The sequence below is a fragment of the Bombus impatiens genome, unplaced genomic scaffold (assembly GCF_000188095.3).
Source record: "Bombus impatiens unplaced genomic scaffold, BIMP_2.2 scf_0296, whole genome shotgun sequence".
In the NCBI taxonomy this organism is placed as follows: domain Eukaryota; kingdom Metazoa; phylum Arthropoda; class Insecta; order Hymenoptera; family Apidae; genus Bombus; species Bombus impatiens.
The window spans coordinates 298718-307513 of record NT_176715.1 but is presented as its reverse complement, the minus strand read 5'-3'; the positions used below and the strand labels follow the sequence as shown (position 1 = coordinate 307513).

General features: G+C 45.0%; 1 protein-coding gene across 1 annotated transcript in view; it reads right to left on the bottom strand.

The window, feature by feature from the left end:
* Positions 1 to 8796, bottom strand: part of LOC100742593 (brain tumor protein) — an 86039-nt gene that overhangs the window by 3379 nt on the left and 73864 nt on the right. Inside the window, exon 2 of the mRNA XM_003488883.4 lies at positions 1 to 1350. Within this exon, the coding sequence (XP_003488931.1) occupies positions 1 to 1331 (1331 nt within the window). The 5' untranslated portion in view covers positions 1332 to 1350. The remainder of the gene's footprint in view (positions 1351 to 8796) is intronic.

Genomic DNA, 8796 nt, shown 5'->3' with positions numbered 1-8796 from the left:
GGGCCCAGGCTGTTGGCCGAGCTGAAACGCTTCGTGATCACCGTGCTATTGGACTCGAAGGACGATGGCGACGTGGACGAAGCGCAGGTAGAGCCGGATGATATCAGGCCGTTGCTGTAAGATCGATCCAGGAGCAAACCACCCAAAGTACCGATGCTACTAGATCCACTGTTGGCGTTGCTTCCGCCGTTCCCGTTGTTCGACATCGCTGTTGGTCGAGCGATGGGTGGCTGTTTGCCGATCGGGCCGGCGTTGCTCTCGTTGTTGCTACGAACGTAGCCGAACGTGTTTCGCACGCCTACCTGAATGGCCTGGTAGTTGCTGACGAACTCGAGGTCGGCAGTCTGACCGGCGACGTCCGGCGTGTAACTGAGCAGCAACTGTAGCTTCGAGTCGAGAAGCTTCTTCACCATCAGCACTTCGGTAACGGTGGCGTACTTGGTCAATCGTTCGACGAACTCGCAGGTCTGCAGCATCTTGTCGGCCATGTCGTTGGCTTTCTGCGTCACAACGCCGAGAGATATTTGTTTGGTGGAGAAGACCGATTCCAGCTCCTTCAGCAGTTCTTGCTTACGTTCCTCCAGCATCGATCGATAGAACTGGAAAGTGTCGTTGATCTCGTTCTGCGCCTTGTGATACTGCACTTGTAATCGCGCTGCGCCGTGATCGGCTGCCTTCACGGCAGCTCTCACGTCCGCGGCTTTCGCTTTGCACTCCTGAACCACTCGTGCCATCGCCTCCAGCTGCTGCGACCCTACCTCGGAGATGTGCGCGCAGTCATGCAACGGGCCAGGATGATCGGCGATGGCGCACTCTTTGCAGACTAGCGCTGTGCAAGTACGGCAGAAGTATTTTTGCTCCTGCTTGTGCCGGGGACAGTAAGGTACTTTCTCGCTGTTTCCGCTAGCGTGAAGATTGATCACCAGATTGTTCTTCGGGAGTTCGGTGGTAGCGGAGCTGGTGGTCACCGTTTCGAGCTTCGAGTCGCCTAGATTGAGCACGCGATGGCCCTCGAAGCAATGCATAAATTGGTGCGCCATCACGCAATTTGGGCAGAGAAAATTCGCACAGTCGAAGCAACGAGCTACAGCGTCGGATTCCGTGGACTTGCAACCGGTACAACGAACTCCACCGGCGCCTCCTAATCGGCACCGCGGACAGGGTGCCTCTCCAGGTTTCTGCGAGTCGAGGCAAAGGTCGCAGCTGTCGACGTCACAGATCGCAGAGTCGCTCGCAGGCGGGGAACTGCCGCTCACTGTAAGCGGGGACAGCGAGGCTAGGGATCCGATGGAATTCGCGCGCGATTCCAGCGAGAGTGTCGGCGAGGCCATCTTCAGTCAACCGGCATCCCTGTTAACAGAAATCGATGATTTATTTTAGAAATCTTTCTCGGCTACGCCTTACTTTCCTTAACCTATCGTCGTTACTTTCGTTTTCTTACAAACAACTAGATCACAATCTCCACTTTTTCCTTCGGTTCTGCGTACAGATCGCCATTACCGCTTTTAATTGCTCTCTTATTTGTCATGGCGCAAACGATCGTTCCGACTGCGAGTTGCATTTTAGCGGGAAAATTAGGCTACGGCATCGAGATCGTATCTTCCGACACTTTACTAATAGTCTTTTTTTTTTTAACGGAATGACCTGTGTTTTTCTCCTCGCCGTTAAAGAGGTGAAATTAAAACGCGTCCAACCACGTTGACTTTCTCTCGAAACATATTTTCATATCGTGACAAACGAGAGAACAATTAAAGGGGGCAGAGTTAGGTAAAACATACTCTGTACTTTTGTCTTCGTCTTTTATGTAACTTTAATATTTACGTCGTTGAATCCGTGATCCGTTAAACGCGCATTGTACGCTAAACTAAGTACGCGAATAAATTTGTTCGCGTTGATCACATCTATATGTATTCTGAAGAGTCGATCTTACTCGACGCTAAAACACTACTATTGCCATAAGAATTAACGTTTTTAAACTTGCCGACTTTTCCTACGATATACGAGAAATTAATTTTTCAATATCTATTCCTCTTTCCATTCCGTTTCTTCTGAGAAATATAAACATACATAGCCTATCTTCATCCATCGCGACCGATCGTTTAACCGGTTGAAATACTTATATCATGCTACGAATATCGAGAATCTTAGGGACGAGTGCAATTTATTATGATAATGATCATAATCTTATCTGCATGGAACGCGTTAAGTAAAGATATCGCAACGACGATAAAGGCACGAAAATCTGCGTCGAACTGCCAAAAATGTTTTTTCACGATTATCAAACTACGCGTTAGTTCCTAGTATTTACACGGTATTTAATGATTTCCGGTGGGAACATTTAAAAAATCGTATATGGTCGTGCAAAAACTCGAGTCACCAGGTAACGGAATCTTGGTGTTTGTCGTCCGAGATCAATTTGCGCACGAAACCGTTTACCGTAACGATGCTGAAGCAGCGATTGTCCGACAGTCGCAACGGCCTACAGTCGCAATGCGAACGTAAAAACATAGCGATCACCGACGTGACCCGTTTGTCATTTATCGGCATCTCGCCCACAATGGCACATGCCGGAAGTTGTTTCTGCGTAATCGTTGAATCGTCTTCGCGAGTCAACTCCGACGCGAACTTGTCTCTCTACTCTTTGCAGATCACTCGCCAACGATTCATCACGGAAAAATGTCGCCTCTCTAATTAAATCGGTCGACTGGATGGTCCTGTTTTACTCGATTGCTGGTAGGTAGATGGACAGACGAGAGAGCAAAAGGAGGAAAAAGGCAGTAGCCTGCGAGTCCAAGGTCACGAATGCGAAGGTTGTCGCGTCTCTTCTAGTTGGCACGACTGAGTTCCACGCATTCGCTTTTCCACGGATCGAACGCCTGCGTTCTCCTTAAAAATCGTAGGAGAAACTTCTTGTAACAAAACTTGGATATTTAACGGAAAAAGACGTTTCGTGGATTTCTACGTCTTCGGGTCGTCGGAGATCTCGTTATCTCGTCGAGCTTCGAATTCTTCGTGTGTTGACCCGGCTTTTTAATTTTCAGCACGAAATTCCTTCGTATTTCTCGCAAAATTATAAAACTTTAGCACTGCATGATTACATCGTCGTTCATTGTGGAGTACTCGCATTGTACGGTATGGTAAATGTTGTACAATATTTACGTACTTTTGTATCGTATTTTATCGTAATGCGTGATAAGAGGTTAGTATATTTACGAAGCAGATAGGGATAAGTATACTCGACAAAGGAAGGAATTAACGCGTCTACTACCGTCTAAGAAGTCTTCCAACGACAGAAGAATACGATTCGATCGAAAAGAACGCAAAAAGTTTATTATAAAATCTTTCGGCAAAATTGGCCTTAACCTTGAACTTCAATTTCGCGGCAAGCTTTTCAGCGGATCGATCCATCGAGCTGAAGATGTAAGATCCACCTACTACGACCAGCGTAAAGCATTTTTCTACGCTCTGTACATAGAGCGGATAGACGAGAAGAGAATGACGGCGACGAGAGCGTGGAGAAAAGCGAGATGGATAAAGAGGCAAAAGCAAGGAAGGAAGGTGGAAAGGAAAATGCGCGAATAACCGAATGGATGGAACAAAGAGCGTCTGGCCGCTCCAGGAAACGCTTCTGAAGTCGGGCTAGCTACTCTTCTCTCTGGTACGCGGTACCTTCGTGCAGGAATTTTGATCGAGTCCCAAGATAAAAGGTGAATGCTCCTAAGGGAAGCACTTGCGGACTCGAGGTCGCTAGAGGCTACATTTAACATAGCGAATATCAAAAGAGGCGTATTTCGAGAACAATGGAACATGGTTATTTCGCTTTTAATCGCGAATAATCCAGCAAATTTATTTCAATGGATTATGTCACGAGAGTGTCTCGGGGACGAGTAATATTTAAAAAGAGGAACGTTCTACTTCAATTCATTAAACCTGTATATGTAATTATAATTAAGTTTAAACAACTGGTTCGCTCGCGCATAATTTACCGCGTATAATGAGCAAACACAGCAAAGCGCGGGTATCGAACGTTTCGAATTGTACGTCGACGATGTCGAATGACGATAAAGGAATACTTTGTCTCCATAGCGAAGCTAATGTCACCTCGGATAAGACCACGTTGTGCGTTGTTTAAAAATTCTGTCGACAAATCCGGCGAAGTTTGCAATCGACAAAATCCGAAGTACCAGCGAACTGCTCCTGCGCGAGAACGATAGCCGACGACGATATCCGACGAATACCCATCTTTTCTTCGCATCTTCGCATCTTGGATAAATGTTAATGATAGTAATACGTTTTCCTTGAAAGATGTTTTCGATGCTTAATATTTGTATCGTTTTCTCGAAAGTTAAGGTCCTTTTGGGGTGTTTCAGCGTCGACCCAAAGCATCGAATGCACGCACAGTCGAGATCTCGCGATTCTTGCCATCCTCCTTGTAATGTCCTGCAAGAATTTCTCGTTCGCAAACAAGTCCAAAGATGGCCATTTTTTAAGATCCTTCTTTGGCGCTAATCATTTAGACTGGTTTGGTAGTTCCAGCGTTACTAGAGCGAGGATTTCTAGTAGGAAGTAACAATGGGAAATTGTAAATCGAAAATGAAGCAGAGAGGCTAGGAAAGGGGAAGAATAAGGGGAAGAATAAGGGGAAGGATAAGGGGAAGGATAAGGGGAAGGATAAGGGGAAGGTAAATGGGAAGGGGAACTTGAAAGAGAAGGGAAAAGGAAGGAGACGAGGGAAGAGGCAGCATGGAAGAGCGCGGTGCCGGAGGTAGAGTGCGTGCACCCCGATCGATGAACGTCGTTCAGGGGTCACGCCGAGCTGAGCCGAGCCGAGCCGTGCCACGCCGCGTTTCCCCTCCCAGTGCTTGCCAACTCATAGACCCCACAAGTGTATTGACTCCCTACTCCCCGCCATGTTCCTCGTACAGCCGCTGTCACTCGAAAAGGAGAGAGGGAGAAGAGACGAAAAGAATACCTATAGCTGTGACCGCTGCGATCTACGACCTTGGACGAGAAAGGTCTCTCGAATCAGCCTGGCGAGTCACGGGGAAAATCTCTTAGCCGTCCACCATGTCGATACTCTCTCTTCCTACTTTATTCGCCACCATTTTCCACTTACCGTTGAACGTTATCTCTGGCTACGATTATTCTCGACAGCTTTAACCAGATACTCGATTAATACCATTTGGTAACTAGATTACGGATTTTCATGCGAACGTGCGAAGAACGCACGTAACGCGAGAAAATAGATAAAATATCCAATGCGATACTTGGCAAGTGAAACAATTTTCTGCCGAGGTTCTATTTTTTAAATTACATTCTCAAAACTTACGATTAACAAACCGATTCAGATAAAGTTTGGTGGGTGCTATGGGAAGAGGTAGATAGCAAACTGAAACTGCGAAATTTTTATTTCGACAAACCGTGCACGTTCGAAAGCTACCAGTCTCTTCGTATATACACGCGTAACAGATTTTCCACGATATTGGACATTCAGCGACTGACGCGTTTTATCGCTTGATGCAATTACCAGTTACGGTTCAAGGATACATACGAGCAATCAAACGTAGCTCGGTGGTTGTAATCGTTTTACGTTTTGTTCGCGCTCCTGCTCGCTAACACGACAGATATTCCGATTAGATCCGATTAGATTGGATCAGAGCCGAATTAGACTTCGGTTAGTTCTAATTACCCAACTTGCTGACTAACAGGCTATTGGTAATAGCTGGAAAATCTGTCACGAGGATCAACTGCCCGACGCGCGAATTAGCACCAAAGCTGACATTTTGCATTTCGAATTTGTCTTCTTTCTCCACGATATCGGTTAAATTTTACCTCGATCGACCACCAATGCTACTTTAAAAAGTGTTTGTAACTTGGATATTTGTTTTATGAAAACAACGTCTTTTCTCGTTTCCTTTAGAAATCTAAATGCGTTATTTAAACCGATGCAACGATAAAAATACTACGAGAATCTTTTCCGCTGCGTGCAAGAAGGAGAAGAATCCGCGGTTCCTCGAAGAAGAAACAGATTTATATCTTTCAAACGTGAAATGCATTTACTCCTACTAGTTAACAAAATAAGCAGAGTTACCGGCAATACGGATAATGTAAAATGGTAATTCGGCTTTCTTCTTTCTTATTTTCTTTCGCTTCCGAGGAGGAAGATTGTGGTGTACCGTGGTCTCTGTACGCTCTGCAACAGTGTAAACCAGCGTCCGTGTACACGACAACGGCATTAATTCTACCGGCTGTCTAGGCGATTGGATCTCTTCAGGAAGAACGCTCTCAAGGGCGAACCATAAATCTTATCGCTCCTCGCCGGGCCACATTTGTAAGCCAGTACCTAGCAATCACGCCTAAGTGCATGGAGGAAATCGCGAGAGGCGACAAGGTGGTTTGCACAGTTCTTCCCGTATCCTTTTACACGTAATTGCGTCTACGTAACGCACGCCATATAGTATCGGAAGTAGCTTTATTTCTGCGGTTAGCCGCGTAACCGCGCGATTATCGTCCAATCGCTTTCCAACAATTATTTTACATTTTACCAAGAGCACCGTGTCCATCTGCCAAAAGCAACCTCCTAGGCGGATCTTTTCAGTCGTTTTCGAGCGAGCTAGAAGCTGACGAGACTCGAAGGAGCTCGACAAAGTGAAATTAAACGATGAAACACGACTTTCGCGATGTTTTAGTTTATACGTCCAGGAATCGAACACAGACAAATTAGGAGAAGAACGACACCAAGCGTCCGTAAGGCTCGCGCAAAACGTAGACGCGTAACGTGAAAACGTTGCAGATTTTGGCTACTTTGTATCCATCTTTAACATCTTTATATTCAGCTTTATATATAGAACGATATTGCTATTACGTTAAAGTAAAAAAGAAAGAGGGAAGAAAGATGGCTGGCGCGCTTTTATCGAGAGGAATCTTGGTAACTACGTTTTCTCGCTCGATTAGCGACGCATCGATAAAGAAAACTTCTGTCGCGAACATTTCCTGCACTCTTTATTCCACTTGTGCGAAACAACTGCAGTTTTGTGCGTATCATTTCTTCGAGAATTTACTTTATCCATCCAACATTGTACTCGCAATATAGTTTGCACATTTAGTACGTCCTTACGTACTACGCGCATTTTCGTCGTCTTGCATTTCCTATAAACGCACAGAAATCCGCAGTCTAGAAATAACACACTGCATAGACTACACATCGTTCCTCGATTATTAACATTCGCGAAATTCTAAAGGATCGTGAAACAAACGTCGAGTATCTGCCAAAAATACTATCGCGTATTTAGCATCAACTAGATATTTTGGTCGAAATGAATACTTGAAAGTGTCTGAAAGAAAACAAAGAATTCTATCGTTGGCGCGTAGAGGAAGAAAAGTTCTGTCGTGAATATTCTCCACGCTACTTATCCTACTTATGCGAAACAACACTTTATGCGCTGCATGTCGCTCCTCTATTATTCAAATTTATAAAATCGTCGTGAAATGTATGACGTGAAAAATATCATCAGTATAAAAGTACAAAGCACTTGAACGTCATCGAACGATATATTTTCGAACTTTCGTCGTAAATATTTCGATCGAGGTGAGCGCTTTGAAGCGCGCGGAAAAATAAGTACGAAAGAAGGAAAATTGGATTATTGCTCTATACGGACAAAGACGATTTCTATCCTGAACATTTCCCGCACCCTTGTTCTACTTAGGTGAAATAACGCTGCTATCATTGAAATTTATGAAATCCGTGAAACCTATCTATCGAGAAAATGTTATCGTGAGATATATTTGCATGAAAAATATTATAATATATACAGCATCGACGTGCAGCGATTATAAGAAGCTTAACGACGTATTTTCAAATTTTTGTCGTAAACATTTCGATGGAGATACAAGCGCTTTGAAGTGCGCGAGAGAAGAAATTTGAAGGAAGGAAAATCGGATTATCGGGAAGATGATTGGAGTTGCTGGGCAAGTAACGATACGTTTTCGAGGCAAGACTGCAGCCCCTCGGTTGAATGCACTGTAGGAAGGGGTGGCGGACGGCGCGTCTGGTTTCTATGGAAACACTGCATCGACCTCCCCAACCCTTCGACAGGGGGTTCCGACGAGGATCGGGTCCGTCACCGATGGTGGTGGGATTGACGAAGGTGGGGTTAACCGCCCCTGGAGAACGCTAACTGCCGGTGCATCGCCCTTCGACGCAACACGGCAATGCGTATTTCTCGTTTACAGGGCGATGAAAAGTTATCGCGAAACAAACAACGTATAAATCTTTCGTTTAATCTTGGTTTTATGTGCGCTCGTTGCAACACAAAAATACTACACGGCTGGTAATTTATACCATAAACTAGACATATAGGGCATCCCGCGTAACGCCACTCGCTATTTTTCTGCCATTCGCGGTCATGCGACGAAAAATATTCCCAACCGTCGTACGACGATGTACTACGAACGACGATAAAAATATTCCGAAAATACCATGTTCTCATATGGAAAGCGAGGTCAGCTTGGCTGACGCAAATAGAACGATACGTTGCTTCTTTAACGAGATCGTAGCGGATTTTATCAAGAATTCACAAAGCATATTACATGATATTTTGACTAACTCGATACCAGGCTTATGGCACGCTTTATTTCAACGTTCGTTCAAATTGCGCGTCTATTCTGCTCTTTTGCAGAAATTCGGACGATTTGCTATTATTCAAGTGGCTGAACGTACTCTACGTGATATAGTAATTCTCTGTTTCTGAAATACGTCGACGAGGGAAATATCGCTGCGCTGTAAATCTAGTACCG